Raw genomic sequence first — 17106 nt, forward strand, 5'->3', positions numbered from 1 at the left:
GCAGCCTCTACACCCCCACCCCAAATGTCAATAGTGCTGAAGTAGAGACCTTGCCATAAAGGAATCCACAGCGGTCAGCCCAGGCCATGGTACCTAGGCTAGGATTGGATGGAGGTTCAGACAAGCTGAATGATCTGCCTAAAAACCATAGTGCTTGGGATGAGGGGTGGGGCTGGACAATCTGGATTGCACTTGAAACCAAATTTTTTCCTCCCCAAAAGCTGCTTTTTCCACCATACCATACAACCACCTGTCATGAGGTAGAGTAAGGGTTAAGGGGCCCACACTTCACTACAGCTGAAAGTATTGTCATAAAGTGACAACTTACGTGAAAATTAAACATAAAATTCAATCTTTGTTAGAGCATTTATCCAAATTGGTCTATACATACAATTGTGTAGGCCACTATTAATATAAAATAAACAATGTTTTTGTCCTACATCCAAAAATGCAATTCTGATGTCTGCAAACTGTAGTCAGTTGAGCCAATTTTTGAAATACTGCTCATCTTTACAGAAAAGTAAGGCTCAAAAATGTCTAACCTTTAATGAAAACAAACTGGTTTAGGCCAGACTGACACTACCCCCATTATTATCATCAGGGACTATTTTGAGAGAGAAAAAAACTTTCTTATTCAGATTTTTAAAAAAAATCTTTATAAGCTTCCCAACTCTATACAGAAACCTATCTTCACCTCTCAACAGTATACAATGTACACCTGAGTATATATTAGTATGCATTAGGGAGCATTAGAAAAACTGTAAGAGACAGATTACAAAATTCAAGGCTTCTAAATGATAAAAGTTAAAAGAAATTACAAAGTGGGGAAGAATGTTTGAATAGTGACAAGCAGTTAAGATTCTTAACATGTTATATAAGATCAACATTCCACATTTACAAATGAGAATGCATAGAATATTCAGTTCTATGAGGCAAACAAATTTAAAATGATGAAGTCCACACCAGACACACAAATGAAGTGTGCACTTGGAGTGTGGGTTTAGTTAACATTGAAGTGTCCAAGTTCGTTCCCAACTCTGATACTTCCCCTGTGATCATGGGTTAAGTATTAAACTTTGGTTAGTCGTTATCACCCCTACTCCTCACTCCAGTCCCAATACTTCAATTTCCTCCTTAGACAATAAAAACCAGATAAGGTTTATTGCAGCATTATTTAGAATAGGAAAAACTTGGGGAACACCTAAATCCACCAATACTGGGATTGGTAAAAATACTTTATGTATGTCTTTAATTGAATGGAATTCAGCACATCAGTAAAGTTTTAACACATTATATGGGGTGTGCAAAAGTAGATACACAAGCGTCAATGAAGCTATTGTAATAATCATAACCTCCACGTTTTTTTCCTTAGGAACTGTAAACCTACGTTGCCCGCCCCTGTATTCACTTATTTGCCTGGGATAGTTTTAGACAGCGGACTATACAACACTGTAACATAATACCCACACTGACACAGACCCCTGTCATTAGAAGGCTTCGAAGATAGGCAACAAGAGTTAATGCTTTTTTCTGGGTGGTGGATTCTAAATTATGTTCAACTAAATAGTTTTAAATTTTTAAATGTGATTAAACATATGCTACTTTTCTATCAGCAGAAAGTCATTTTCGGTTAGCAAAGAGGTAGCATATATAAACAGCAAAAAAGAAACAGTGATTTTCACAGTGACTTCATTTCTAATAGTTTATACCACTCTCCCCAACCCCATTTTTAAGTCAGTGACAAAACCGTTTAGAAATGACACCATAGATGAACTTTATTTTAAAGCTCATAAAAGACTTTACAATACCGGTAACACACAGATCCTACATTTCTTCCATCTGACACCTCCACTTGACAGTGCACTGTGTAACAAGTGATAACATTTGAAAGATATGTTCTGCATGCTGCTAACACATTTCACTAGCGCTTGCATTACTCAATGCATTTTAATAATATCAAAGCAAAAAGTCATCTTCTATTGGACAGAATTTTAGAAAGCCCTTGTGAAATCAGATTGTATTGTTTAAAACATCCACACACATGCTGAAATGGAGAGCAAGATGCAAGAAAACTACCTTGGCAAGAACAAATGCTTAATGATTTTACCCACAGCCCTCTTGAACAAGCAGTAGTTTGTTTTAGCTTTTCCAAAAGACAAGTCAATTTCATCCTCAGTGATGCAAATGGTAATATAGCACAGAAGCTTAGTATGAATTCACAATTCCACAGGAATCTGAAAGTTACCAAGGCAATTTTCCCTTTTAGGATCATAAAGACTACAGACGTAAGCTTTTCCTTTTTCCATATAGTACACAAAAGTTCTAAACATTCTTAAAAAAGAAAATATAAATAGTCTCAGTATGTTATGTAGAGTCACATACTATGGCAAAAATATTTTATTAATTAAAGGATGAAGCCAATTTAATGTTATCTAGTCCAAGTCCATATTAATGGAACTCTTCTCATTAGGGTAACATTCACCATTCTGATGTGGAGGTTCAGCACCAAAATTATTTTTGCCTTGATCTAAATCGCCTTCCTTTTTATCAGTATTTGGGCCATTTGGAGTTCTTTCCAGTTTGGGTGATTCGATTTTTGGTTTGGGTTGTGTTACAACAGGTTCACAGGTATTAGTCAACTCCTAAAAAACAAAAACAAAGCTAGTAATCAGACTGACTCAGATCCATCTAGTTCATTTTCAATTACTTTCCTACATGCTTGAACCAATACTTTTCTACCAACTCCAATTACACTTACCTCAAAGAATACCATTTACTCATTACACTTGCTCAAAACTATAGCTTGAAGCCTGATCAAAGAGAAGTGAATACTATCCTATGATGTCTCATGGACTTGCTAAGCATTCATACATTATAATCTTTGCAATAGTATTAAAAGGTAGGAATTATGATACCCACTGATGGAAAAGGAAAATGGTTCACTGAGGTAAAGTAACTTTGCCTCAAAAAAAAAAACCACCCCAAAAACAAAAAAACCCCTAAGAGCTGAAATTCATTGTAGCCCACTGACTTCAAAGGCTTACGTTTCCGTAATCTTTACTGCGTCTGAAAATCCTTCCAGACAGAAGGCAGTTCCCCGTTTTCTTTTTCCCCTCAACTTCCTTCAAACCTCAGGCACTTGGCAAAGCCTTCCCTGTTAAAACCCTTACTTGGGTCCCCTCCACTGTCCAGAATTTCCTAACCCCTTCTACCTCTTATTTGTATCACTGGCACTTTATAAACCATCTCAAATACTGCCATACGTGTTTACTGTCAAGTCTTCTTCACACTAGCAGGGCAGGGACTTCCTTTGTACACTGGAAGTCTAGCACCTGGTACAATGACTGACACGTGGCTGAACAAATACAATTTGTTGAGCTAAATGAATAAAATGAAAATTTAACAGATACTTATAAAGTCTTCTAAATTTTGTGATATCAATTATAAACCAAGAAATCTGGTTTTGGTCAGGAGGAGGTGAAAGACTTATGGGAAAAATGGCCATGTTCAGGGTTCAAGTGATTGTAACTTGAGCCCCTAAGAAAACACAGCAATGAATAGACAATAACACTCACCCTTATTTTTGCTTTAATTTCCTGAGCACGTATAACTGGATCCTGATCGAGACTCTTTCTAGCCTGTTCATTCATGACGTTATTCATCCACTCCATCACTTCATTCACGGATTTCTCGACCTTTTTCATTTCTGACTCATCAATATGGTTATATTTTTCATCCTGAATGGAGAAAGCATGGCCATTCAGCAGAGTTAAGTATTTAACATTGATAACAAACTTGACAAAATTTTCTATGAAGTTCAAATACCAAGAACAAATTTCTAATTTAAGAACATCATCTGTTCACCCTAAAGGTTCCTCAACTTCACTATTAGCTGATTAAAACCTGCAGTCCCCTCTTTCTGGTGCATAAATACTTACGCTCTTTCTGAAGTCGGCTGCTATCTTGGCATAGTGCTGCAGCCTCTGACCTAGTTCTTCAAATGCTTTTGGCCGTTCCTCAGCTTCTTGAAATCGAACTTTAATTGGCGTGCCAATTTTCTAAAACCAAATGTAACAAATTAGTATTTCTCATCATCATATTTTAAAAGTCTATAGTCTAAACCACAGGCACCGCTTTCAGAGGGGAAAGAAGGGCCTACCATTAATTCTTCTAACTTGTCCACATAGGCTTGTTTTGCTTGGTCTTCTCCTTCCTCATAGAGCCAGTCCTCAGTCTTGGTGAGCAGTTGCAAAAATTTTTGATGGTCCTGTATGTGAAACATGAGAACCAACATGATGAAGAGTCACATTCAGAAATGTTAAACATGAAGTATCTGCTCTCATTTCAAGAAAGGCACATGGGTCAACTGGATTCTCCTCATTAAAAAGTATGAAGGAGCAACATACTCTACCATCAGCCCCTCCTACCCAACTCATATAAACTATGTGCTGCTATTCTAGCCTTAGGTTTGGGCTATCTCTATCTCAGAATCACCACCATAACCAATTTAGGAAATGTTAGGGCAGAGATGAGAACTGAACTATCACAAAAATCTTAGGACTAAAATAGACTCCTAAGATTAAATTCTTTTAACTTTAGAATTAATCCTTCAACCATCCTAGATATCTAGCCATTTTTTTCCCCAAGTCCCATCTTTCACAATTGTGCTTCTGGGATATACTCAGAAGCCTACTGACTTTGAGAGCTTAGACAAGGGCTAAGGAGAATGGGGGCTGATAAACTTTGGAATGAATGGATAAACAAGATTTTTGGGATAAACAATAAGAGCAAGCTAGTCATAAAAAAATTTTTTTTGAGGTCTCTGAAAGCAAGGGCTTTCCATTTATCTTTTAAGCCTCTGTAACTGTGAATGGTAAAAACTAAAGAATCATTGGTATTAGCTAGATAGAAAAATTGTACACCACTAGTGAGCCTCTCTCTGGGGTTTTGTTTATACAATTTCTACTTTAAGTTGTTTTGTTTCCAAAAAGCTTATTACATAATCTAGTAGAGGTTCAAAGCTAAGTTTGATAATAAATACTTTATAGCTGAATAAAAACCAGACTCTAAACATACCTGCTCACAGATGAATTTTTCATATGGTCCGCAGAGCTTATCCCGGAACTCATACACATATTCCTCCACTGCGTTTTTAGCATCGTTTCTTTCCTTCTCCAATTTATCCTGCATTATCATCTTACCCTGTCAGGGAACAGAAAAGGTTAATTCCAGCTTTCTGTTATCTGTAACAAATTGTACCAAAAAAATTAGTATTAACAGTTCTAAATTATACCTCATAAAACTCTTACAACAACCCTACAAAGTTCTTCATTTTCTAACATTATATAAAAAAAATTACATAACTTTCTCATTTGAGATTTAATACTAAGGGGAAAAAAACAATTCATGGCTTTTATTTTGTTTTCTTTTATGGAGTTACATGGTTATCTCATCTTGGGATTAATACTGACCAATAGATAATGATCAGACCACTCTGCCATATTTGAAAATCAAGGATAAATTACTTATATTTATTGTTAAATTTCTAAACACAGTGTTCCTATCTGAGTACAGAAAAAATGAATCTTAATTATCTCACACACTCTATGGAAAAGTACATGTTTTAACAGAAATAGTCAATGTGGCCTAAAATACAAATTGTACTGTGCCCAGTGCTAGAAAATACTGGCATCCAATTTCTTTATAAGGACTTGGAATCAGTTTTATACCAAGCAGAATGGTATAGATCTCTTTTGTTATAAAGATGAAAAAACATAATATTTGTTTAAAAATTTTAATGAAGCCCTCACCAGATAGCTCAGTTAGCTGGAGAATCATCCTAACATGCGGAGGTTGCGGGTTCGATCCCCAGGCCAGGGCACATACAAGAATCAACCAATGAATGCATAAATAAGTGGAACAACAAATCAATATTTCTCTCTCTAAAATTAATCAATAAGAAAATAAACTGAAAAGCCATTGATTTTGGTTTCATCCTATCTCTAAAACTGTATAAAACTTGGGATACTGATCAGGATTACAGCCATTTATTAGAAATATGGACAATAGGGCCAAACAACTAAATATATTCTAAAATAAAAGTATTTATTGGAAGTACCTACCTCTGTTTCAATGTACATATTAAGCAGGTCTCTCCCCAGCTGATAGACCAAGTTGGCCTCAACAGGTAGCTCCACATTCACTACCTTGATTTTGGGTTTTTTAGCTTCTGGAGGCTGGTCAACTTTCTTTTCATTTGCCTTGGGAAGCGGGGTAAAAAAAAAAAAAGAAAAAAGAAATTCTTAAAGAATCCTTGAAAAACAAAACAAATAAAACTCCTTATCATACTTGATGACATAGGCAAAAATAAAATCCCCACAACTATGAAGTTAGAAGTAGGTATAAGCTTATCTGATTTCCACCCGCCTGTTTTTAAACAGGGCTGCAATGACACGTAAGCATGCCACACTCTCATTTGAGAATTCACCCATACATTTCTCTTTTCATATTAAACTTAATCTCCCCTGCTAAAGCTTTTCTCCATTGGACTTTATCTTCTCATCCCTTTAAGCAATGTTTGTGACTCTGAAGAGTCAAAAATATTATTAAATTGCTGCATCTTTATATTATAGTCTAGAATCTGACAATAACTGCAGACTGACCAATGCTCGCAATGTTAGGGTCAACACTATCTCTGTAATATATACATACGTAGTACCTAAGTCCTTAGGTCCCAGTATTATACCTGCCTTGATTACAATTAGCACCACACTGATGAGTGCCTTTCAAAATGTCCTACTGAATTTGGAGATTACACACATGTATCTGTCTGTATATATACATATATCCCTATCCCTACTACCTGCCTCTGAGTCATATTACTTCTCATAAGCAACTCCCCATGGTCAAGAAATAAGAGTCTTTTAAAATAGCAAATAGAACGATGCAGCTACTGCTAATAATTTATTGTAGATTTTTCAAAATATTTAAATACAGGGCTAAAGAAGTAAGCATCTCCTATGGCCTTTAATTTTCCAATTCCAAGTCTTTTCTGTGTATTTCCAATTCTGCAGGTTCCCACTTGCACAAGTAGAAAATAGACTGGAAGATAACCAGGAGATATATCACATGTACTCTGGTTGGCTGGTTTGGTCAAGTAGGAAGAGAACCAGCCCATGGGTCACAGAAAGCTCTGCCAATGGATAACTTTGGGGAGCTATTAGGATATTAAAATTCTAGGCAGTTTATAGAAAAAAATGGAACTTGAAAAAGGTTCAACGATTTGCCTAAAATTACAAAGACAGAGATGGGATGAGAACTTTTGTTTCCCAGACTTCTATTTCAGTGCTCCTTAGAAATCCCACACCTCTGAACTGCTGTAAGCTGTGTCAGTAGCAATGACCCAGTCAGTCTGCCTATACTCTCTCTGTCTTCCTCCCTCTAGTGCACAGGAGAGCTCTCCAATATTTTGTGCACCCTCTGGGGGCATGACCACAAGAAAGACAAATGGATCAGTTGATATCTACACTTAGCAAAACACGAAAACAACAGATGTTTGGGAAACGATTGGATGATAGTCTATGTCTGGCAGTTAAGAGTATCTGGCAATACAACATTAAACCAACTACTGACAAGACCAATTTTATCACAACATGGCATTTGACGTGGCATGAACAAGGAACCCTCCGAGGAGGTGTGTGAGAATGTTCCAAAGGGCCTGATGCTAGTGCTTCCTCTTATAGCTAAGAGCATGAGGCGCTACCAATGGCATGTTCCAGACAGGTATCAACATTATCAGCACCATCAGTTAATGTCAAAGTGAGTGAGGGGAGTGACGCTAAAATCAAGGAGCTGTTACTACAAACAAAGCAGTGCTGCTCCACTGGCATCATTAACTCCAGCAGGAGAAAACAAGGAAGGCTTTCAGAAACCAGAACCAGGACCTATGTTTCACATCGGGACCCCCACAGGAGCAATCAGGACACAAGGACATTCATAACTGGAAACTTCCACCAAGTGTAAAATGTATTTTGACACCAATGAACAATCCTGTAATTCATCAAGAGTAAAGAATTCTACACTTACAATGAGAAAACCAAACCACTAATGGAAGGTTAATAATTTGCGTACAACTTGCTTGCTTTCTGAAAAGCACAGAGTGATATGGAGACAAAGGAAACTTTCTAATATTCATCTGACCATGAAATTTAAAGGTTTGATTAGAAAACGACATTTTTAAAGGGACACAATACAACTATTTAATTTAGCTTCCAACACATGCTGTGGAAACAGGGCAAAAGAACAATTACTTTGAAAGCAATCTGGTTATTTCCAGATCATCCTAATTAATTTATTCAAATTTGACAGGTGATTTAAAAGGAGGAGAAAGTTTACTAGACTCTTGTAGCCCATGTATTTATTATAAGACTAATTCAAGTGGAAACGAATCACACAGCCCTGCTCTTCACAGGTACCTTTGGCACTAGAGAAGACAACCAATGCTACGTGTTTGTCTCTTGTTGCTTGGTGCGGCAATAAACCAAGAGAAGCCTTCAGGTCTAAAGCAGGATATTCAATTCCCTTAGTTGAGCTTAAGTACCTTCAGCTGGTTTTAGTTGAAAAATACATGGAAAATCAACAGGAGAAAAAAATCCTACTTAGACTAAATAAGACAATTTGGTGCTTGCTCTTGAAACTGCAGATTTAATATTATTAATGATCACATGTTGCAACATTGTCCAATGGATTGAACTAGAAGTATCACTCACTTTGTCAGCATCTGGGGTTTTGTTCTCTTCTGAGGTAAGTTCAGGTGAAGGGGGAGACTGTGAGGTCTGTTGACCATCAGTTTGTACCTGGGGCTGTGTTCCAGCTTCACTGCTGTCTTGCTGGACATTTTTCTGAAATGAAAGCCCAGGCACAAAGGATGTAGAAAGCAGGTGTACTTGGAAAATGTAAAGGTTACAGGGTACCCGAGACAGTATGTTCAATTTCTGAAATCTTAACAGGTGGGGAAAGACACTGGATAAAAGCAAAATGAACACAAAATATCTGAAAACTTCTTTGAAATTTTAAATCCATAAAAATTATTCGAATGACAGCACTTCATATAGTTAAATAACACAAATAGTAGGCATTTTGATTGATGTGATGACAATAACTCTCTTTTAAGAAACTTCCACCTAGCCTTGTACAGATATTGACTCTCAAAAGCAAAGGAAATAGGTTTACCCCAGGCCTGTCCCGGAGAAAAGCTTCCAAAACCTAATTTCACCAGGAGCCATCATGCATGTGGACATCTCCTTTTCAATGAACTGAACAGTTACATGAAAGAGCCAACCATCAGTTATTCAGGGGCTCATCATGACAGCTCATAGACACGCAGACCCTCTGTCCCCACGCTTGTCGTCTGACCAGTTACAACCAAATGATCTCAGATTAGAGATTACCATATATGCCACACGGTAGTGACTTCAATCCTTCCTGCCCCACCCTCAAGACTCTCCTTTCTGTCAGAGCTTTGAGATTCTAAGGCTTAATCACCAAACATTTGACTTCACAATATGTGGTCTATATTTTTTTAAAAAAGTGTTCAGAAGCCAGGCACTCCTGATATGTCCAGAAGGTCCTAAGACTGACACAACAGGCATTAGAACAATGGTGTTTGTAACCAAATGAGAAAGTACACGGCCCTGGTCATTTTACTCATTGTACTGAAGATTTTCTACATGAGAACAACACTAAGGCTCAGATACTAATGTTCCTACGTGTTCCAGAGGTCTCTGACCACTATTGTCATATCTTAACTAAAACACTATACTGCCTGCCCCCTCATTTAAGCGATTTCTGATTATTACCCAGAAGTAAACTTAATAGTTGCTCTATTTTAAAGTTTCTGAAAGGTCCTCTGTTAGCACTCATGCTAAAGGAAGGCTAAATTAAGAAGATGAGCAGTAACAACTTTCTGTGCTGTAGAAACACTTCTCTTCCTTCCTCCCACAATACAGCAAACCATGAAAAAAAAAGCAAGTAAGTTCTAAATTGCCAAAACCAATCGTGATATTAAAAAAAAAATCAACTTTAATATTTGGTATATATTTCACCAAATAGTTTTTGTAGTAGTTTTTTTTTTTTCTCCTTAATCACCAGCCAACATTTGACTTCACAATATGTGGTCTATGTTTTTTAAAAAAATAATGTAAAGAAATTACTCCATTGTCATATGCCAGTTCAAATTAATCATAATTCACCACATTCCAGGCTATATATGAACATCATATAGCAACTGCTAATTATCATGATTATCCAAAAAGCTAACCAAAATTAAGCAAAACCTATTTTAACCCTTCTCTTATAGATTAGGATTAACTTAACTATGTATTCAAACTCAAAGGTTCATCCACACTTACCTCAGCCTCTGGGTTTTCTGGAGGTCTCTGGTTCTGACACTCTACATCTGCTTCAACAGAAGGCAGCTCACTGTTCTCAGCAGGGACTTTCTCCACCATAGACGCTGTAGAGATGGTGAAAATGCCATGGGTGTTGACTCGCACTTTCACTTTCACTCTCGATTTTTCTCCATCTTTCTGTGCAGAAACATTCTGAACTATGAAGCGACCTAAATAAAAATAAATTGACAATTTAAAAACTAAATCTACATCTCTGTAAAGAAGATAAAGGCTTCTTCGCCCTGGCTGGTATGGCTCAGTTGGTTGGGCTACATCCTTTGCACCAAAAAGCTGCCAGTTCGATTCCCGGTCAGGGCACATGCCTGGGTTACAGGCTAGATCCCTAGTAGGGGGTCAGCAGGAGGCAGCCAACTGATGTTTCACTCTCACATCGATGTTTCTCCCTCTCCCTCCCTTCTTTAAAAACCAAAAAAAAAAAAAAAGTCTTAAAAAAAACACATAGGCTTCTAAGAACTTAAAGCTTCAAAGTACTGCTATTCCAAAACCTCGCCATTTTGGAACTGTATTAGATTTAACCTCCCACTTTACCAACTGTATTAGACTTAAGCCTTTTAATGTATACTATAAGCATAACCTCTTAAAATAGACAAGTCTCCAGTATAATTATAATATTTGGGCTTAATCTTAATATGCTGTGAAATGTCCAAAGGCCAAGAACACATTTGTGATGGTTTTTATTTAACATTTATGACCCAGCCACTATGTGTAAAACACTAATAATGACCAGTAGTCACTACCTCCTCTTACCCTACTTCTCCAGGCAGGTGAGCACAAACTACAGGTGAAAATCCATCAGCAAGTGAAAGGCTGAATGTTATCAGGCCATGCTGCATTTTCATCCTATAGGACAGTGGTTCTCAGCCTTGGCTGCACATTCAAATCACCTGGGAATCTTTTTAAAATCCTGACTTCTGGGCCTCATCCTCCGGAAATTGTTTCTTTGTTATTAATGTGGCCCCACCCCATATCAAAGAAACAGAATTTTCGGAGGATGAGGCCCAGAAATCAGGATTTTAAAAAGATTTCCAGGTGATTCGAATGTGCAGCCAAGGTTGAGAACCACTGCTCTAGGGCTTTCAGGGAATACATTCTTTCTGATTGAATAATCAAAACAGTTTTCTAGGTTTTTAAATAGGTAAGGTGACCTAAAACCTTTATCAAAGCTTGAAATTATTATGCACAACAGAGTAGTTCCAGAGCACTACTGAGGAGGAGTTGAATGCTGACTCTGACCTAGATAATCTGGGCTCCAATCCTGTGTGACCAGCTGCAATTTACTTGACCTTTTTATGCTTGTAGTGTGAACATACTATGTGCAAGGCACTATGGTATTGAACAGCCATGTATTTAAGGTGCTATCTACACAAACACAAGAAAGTTACAGTGTGAGATGTTGGAATAGACCTTCGTTAATGATTAATTCACTAGTTCAGGAAATGATTGCCATTAAGACCCATTTAAAGAACAGCAGTTATGCCTGGCGGGTGTGGGTGTGGCTCAGTGGTTGAGTGTCAACCTATAAAACCAGGAGGTTCACGGTTCAATTCCCAATCAGGGCACATGCCTGGGTTGTGGGCTTAGGAAGATGTCTGAGGCTCTCCCACAGATTTCTAGAGTTACTGTGGGTCAAAACAGATGTATAGTGTCAAGCCTCTCCAAGAAAAATGTACCAATAAAGATGTACTTTTTAAAATATGTAAGTACATTTGAGAAGTAGCTCAATGGTTGCTAAGCCAGGTTTTATATTGGAATTAGGTGGTAATTCCTTAAATATAAATGATATCAGAAGAGGAACAATGCGTATGTGTTCTTAAATATAGATCCTTAGAAGTAACAGCAGCACTAACTAGCAAGTCATTTTACCTCTGTAGGCTAGTTTATTCATCAATAAACAAAGATTTCTCCATCCTAAATTGAAAATGGCCTTCACTTGGAATTATGTTCCACTCAACACTGCTAAGAATATGAAAAAATTTCAAGTTTGTGCATGTAAATACAGTTAATTGCTTTACCTATTTTTGCTTCTGGATATGGAACTCCTTGAGGATCAGAATAGAAAGCTTCCAGTTCAAAAGGTCCGCTTCTAAAAAAGGTGAGAACTTTGGAGAAGGGAGCAGCATGGTTTCGACTGAACACTTCGTGAACACTGGAAGAAGGAAAGGCAGTCATTATGTCAAGTACTTAAGCTTATTGTGCTACATAAACAGAACAGGAACATTCCAAAGTCTGTATCAAGTCTATCTCACCATTTATAACACCAAAATGACAGAAATACTTTGATAGGTTTGGCTGTTGAAAAATCCCAGTTAGATTAATTAGACACACTAGCATAAAAGTCATTCTTTTATATTAAATCACATTACCTTAAAGTTATTTTCTGATACATACCCTTCAGTGACTTCTGAATCGTGGCTCCAGACCAGAGATATGGGAAAAGGAACTGTATCTATGATGGAAAACTCTCTAACTTTAAATGCTGGAGACAGGATTGCACACTTCAAAAAGAAAGATAGAAAGGAAGAATTATCACGAGTACACGAATAATTCCACTCACCTTTTAACAAAACTCAATTCAAACTGGATGAATAGGTTTAAATTCAAATTCAAACTTGCTGACAGTATATGTCAACTATAAAAACTTCTCAGGTTTCTGGGAATTAGTTGGCTAAGGAGGCATACCCCATCCTCAAGGAAAAAACTAAAACAAAAACCCCACGATGGTTCCTGATGATACAATAGATAACCAGTAATAAGCAGCTACAAATTCTTTCCTTCTTTTAAGTTTTAAAGGGTAGTCCATCTAAATACCTTTCTCCATAGAATCTCTTGCTTTATACAAAACAAAAAACTATGCTAACCTAGCTGGTTTGGCTCAGTGGATAGAGTGTCGGCCTGTGGACTGAAGGGTCCTGGGTTCGATTCCGGTCAAGTGCTCAATCCCCACTGTGGGGCTGGCAAGAGGCAGCCAATCAATGATTCTCTGTCATCATTGATGTTTCTATCTCTCTCTCCCTCTCCCTTCCTCTCTGAAATCAATAAAAATATATTACGTAAATAAAAAAACCTATGCTAACCAGATCAAAACTCAAGCATATTAACTTGAAACTTTAGTTAAAACTATTTGACTATAATGTCCTAAATATAAACTAGTATTAATTTTTTAAAATCACTGACTTCTAGATTTGGTGTTTTTGCTTTGTCAAACATCAGGCCTCTGAGCTGCCTTCTTACCTGATAAGCAGGTTAAAAGCCATTTGGAGGGGGAGCAGCTGTTTCCTAAAAACAGTTAACAAATACCCTTACCCTGCAAACTTCGCCCCACATCAATTCTACATTACACCACATTGCCATTCAAATTCCCTCCTATGTGCTTTGTAACAACTGTGACCCCCAACACCCTGCAGCTAATTTCTGCAAAACAGCCATTTTCTGTGACACCCCAGAATCATGCCAGTAGTTTCTCATCCCGTTTGAGAAACACTGGTTCTGTAGTCCTTTAAATTTCCTGATCGTCTACATTTGAAGATCCTCTTCTCCCTGTAGCCTTATGGACTTACTTAAAAATAACTCCCCTGTGATATCTAATAAGGCACACCATGATACAATGAGGTAGAAGAGGTTATGGCATGAGAGCAAGAGAAGGGCTTAGGAAACATACCTGCAGTGCACAGCCTCTGGCAACTGCTTCATCTGCATTGAGTGTTGTGCTAACATCTTTTCCAAAGAATCTGGCAATTTTTTCTTTCACAGCTGGAATTCGCGTAGTGCCTCCAGTGATCTCAACAGCACTCACATCTTCTACTCTGAGCTGAGTCTGTTCCATCAGTGAATGAAGGGGAACTTCTATCTTTTGCAGGAGTTCAGCACAGAGTTCTTCAAATTGTGCCCTTAGTGAGTAAGAGGAACACTTTTTAAGTCTTAGAAAAATTACCTAAAGGCCAATATCTTGTTTTAAAATAATAAACGTTATCAACCTGGTGAATTTCATTTTTTTTTTAATCACACAAGTTTAACTCTTGTAATTTGCAACTTTTAAAAAATATAAACATATGAAACAGGTGCAGAAAGGGGGTAGAAGAGAAAAATCAGTTCTACAAGGTATCACTGGAAAAATCACTTTTACATAAAGATTGACATTCTACTCCTAAATGATTTCTGTGATCCAATTCTCATTACTCTATTTATTTCCACTGATTTTTTAAAAATATATTTTATTGATTTTTTTACAGAGAGGAAGGGAGAGGGATAGAGAGTTAGAAACATCGATCAGCTGCCTCCTGCACACTCCCCACTGGGGATGTGCCCGCAACCAAGGTACATGCCCTTGACCGGAATCGAACCTGGGACCCTTGAGTCCGCAGGTCTATGCTCTATCCACTGAGCCAAACCGGCCAGGGCATATTTCCACTGATTTAAAAATATTTCTGTAAAATATTTGGTGAAACCATGATTCAATTACTGGCCCAGAAGTACTAAAAAGTGGAAAATACCGAAAAGACTTTCATCAGATCTTTGCAGAAGTGCCCCTCGCTGTAAGGGGGTTCACAGTCTATCCAGCAGGCAGTGCACAACTGAGGGCCAAGACACACAGCACTCCAGTCAGAACCAACCCCTGGGCTCTAAGCCAGTCAGAGCTCTTCCTATTTACTCTAGCAGATTTCAGAACGCACCTGTTCATCTTTCCCATCACGTCCTTGTCATTCATGAAACACTCAATGCTTAGAGGCAGGTCCATACTGTTGGAGCTCATTAGCTTTTTCAATTTCTCACACTCTTGATACAGACGAAGAAGGGCTCGAATTTTGGATTTTGCATCCAACTTGTACTTAGTTTTAAATTCTGCACAAAAATGTTCTACTAACTTTTCATCAAAGTTTTTTCCTCCCAAGAAAGGATCAAAAGCTGTTCCCAGTACCTAATTTAGTTAAAACAACAACCTGGTTATTTTCAATCATATTTTTTTACTACAACGTTAAACATTCCTACTCAAACAACTGAAGATTAATAGGCTCAATATTCTATCTAAATGACAACGTGAAATCCAAGTCAGTTAGGAGAAATATAACTAAAATTCAAATGAAATACTGAATCTCTAAGATAGCTTTGATCTTTAATGATTACACAGATGACCTGAAAAAGCTTTTCTTCCCTAAACAAGAACATTAGAGCAGTGGTCTCCAACCTTTTGGACCTCGCAGACGTCCGCAGACCACCGGCTGGCGACCACTGCATTAGAGTATGCTGAGCCATCATCTTTGGGAACAATTCTTTATTCATACCATTACCCAACACTCTTCATTTCCAAGAAGACCATAGTCAAGAAGCTCAGTAGTTTAAGGTAATGACAAATATAACATTTAATAGGTTTTGGTCACTTAATTCCCATTTTTTACTTTACCTTCAATTTCCCCTTGTTAAAGGCACAGGCAGAGACCTGAAGAGCTGAGTGTCCCATGTCAACAAAAACCACTATCCGAGGTTTCTCATCCAGGCCTGGGAGATCGGGCTTATAAATTCCAAAGTTCAAAGCAACTACAAAAAAATTAACTGAATTTCAATTCTTTCATTCAAGTTTTCTTAGGAATGTCACTGTTATAACTAGTGTCCCGGTGCACAAAATCGTGCACATTGAAAGGAAATTAATTAGGAGAAATATTTTAATATTGCTATTCGTCCTTTCTCTGTAATAGAAGTGTCAACCAAATTCATGATCGACAATGACAGATCGAAACACACGCATCTGATTGGCGCCAGCGAAAGCTTTATATGTATCGCATGTGCGAGTCAACTTAGCTTTTTATAGATACAGAATAAACTTGCTTAATTAGACCTTCTTTCTGATTTAGCTAAACTTTTCCCAGCCCAGTGAAGCACCCCAACTTCTCTTTCTGGTAATTGTCAGCAACACAGCAGTAAATATCAACACGAAGCAGATTATTATTGTAAATCTCACAGGGAGAACAAAGGGTAAAATATTTAACTGCAGCAGTGTTTGACTATATTCTGTGCAGTGAGAAAACCTGAAGTCATTTTCAAGGTCCACCATTTCTTGCTTTCAGTCAGCTCAAGTTTCAAAGCTTTGTAAATCTCCGTTTTCCAGCTAAGGAAAAGAAAATAGGATTCCACCAAGTCTCATATCTACCTACTTCAGGGCTTTTGTGAGGATCAAATGAGATGAGGCACATGAAAACGCTTCACAAACATTTGGTTAAACTGTGAAATGTTTGCACCTGGCTATAAAGCAAGTTGTGTTCCTGGGCTGAAGAAACTCCAAGGAGGCTAGTCGCTAGGGAGAGGAAGCCAGGCTACACAACATGACATCATTACCCGGTGCCCACAGCAACAGTGTCCAGGATGGGCTGGGCTGGGGGCCACATTTTGCGCCATGGGGTCTTAGCAGCGTTGGCTGCAATTTGGTGGGGTGTCGCTCCGGGGTGGTGGCAGGGCCTGTGTCCCACTTGAGGGAAGCCGAGTGTTTGCCGTTTATTTTAAAATGGCCAGTGTGCGTCATGCAAGCTCCTGCATTGAGCATCTGCCCCCTGGTGGTCAGTGCGTGTCATAGCTACCAGTCAGATGGACGGACACTTAGCATTTTATATAATAGACTAGAGGCCCGGTGCACAAAAATTTGTGCACT

General features: G+C 37.9%; 1 protein-coding gene across 1 annotated transcript in view; it reads right to left on the reverse strand.

Moving 5' to 3' along the window:
- Positions 1–1749: 1749 nt before the first annotated feature.
- Positions 1750–17106, reverse strand: part of HSPH1 (heat shock 105kDa/110kDa protein 1) — a 26521-nt gene continuing 11164 nt past the window's right edge. The window contains exons 7-19 of the mRNA XM_014548534.1: positions 15868–16001; positions 15140–15384; positions 14128–14356; positions 12858–12964; positions 12482–12615; positions 10410–10618; positions 8769–8900; positions 6123–6260; positions 5077–5202; positions 4160–4267; positions 3939–4058; positions 3576–3737; positions 1750–2642 (exon numbers count right to left, since the gene is read on the reverse strand). Coding sequence (XP_014404020.1) covers positions 2433–2642; positions 3576–3737; positions 3939–4058; positions 4160–4267; positions 5077–5202; positions 6123–6260; positions 8769–8900; positions 10410–10618; positions 12482–12615; positions 12858–12964; positions 14128–14356; positions 15140–15384; positions 15868–16001 — 2054 coding nt within the window. The 3' untranslated portion in view covers positions 1750–2432. The remainder of the gene's footprint in view (positions 2643–3575; positions 3738–3938; positions 4059–4159; positions 4268–5076; positions 5203–6122; positions 6261–8768; positions 8901–10409; positions 10619–12481; positions 12616–12857; positions 12965–14127; positions 14357–15139; positions 15385–15867; positions 16002–17106) is intronic.

This window comes from Myotis brandtii, unplaced genomic scaffold (genome assembly GCF_000412655.1).
Source record: "Myotis brandtii unplaced genomic scaffold, ASM41265v1 scaffold513, whole genome shotgun sequence".
Classification (NCBI taxonomy): domain Eukaryota; kingdom Metazoa; phylum Chordata; class Mammalia; order Chiroptera; family Vespertilionidae; genus Myotis; species Myotis brandtii.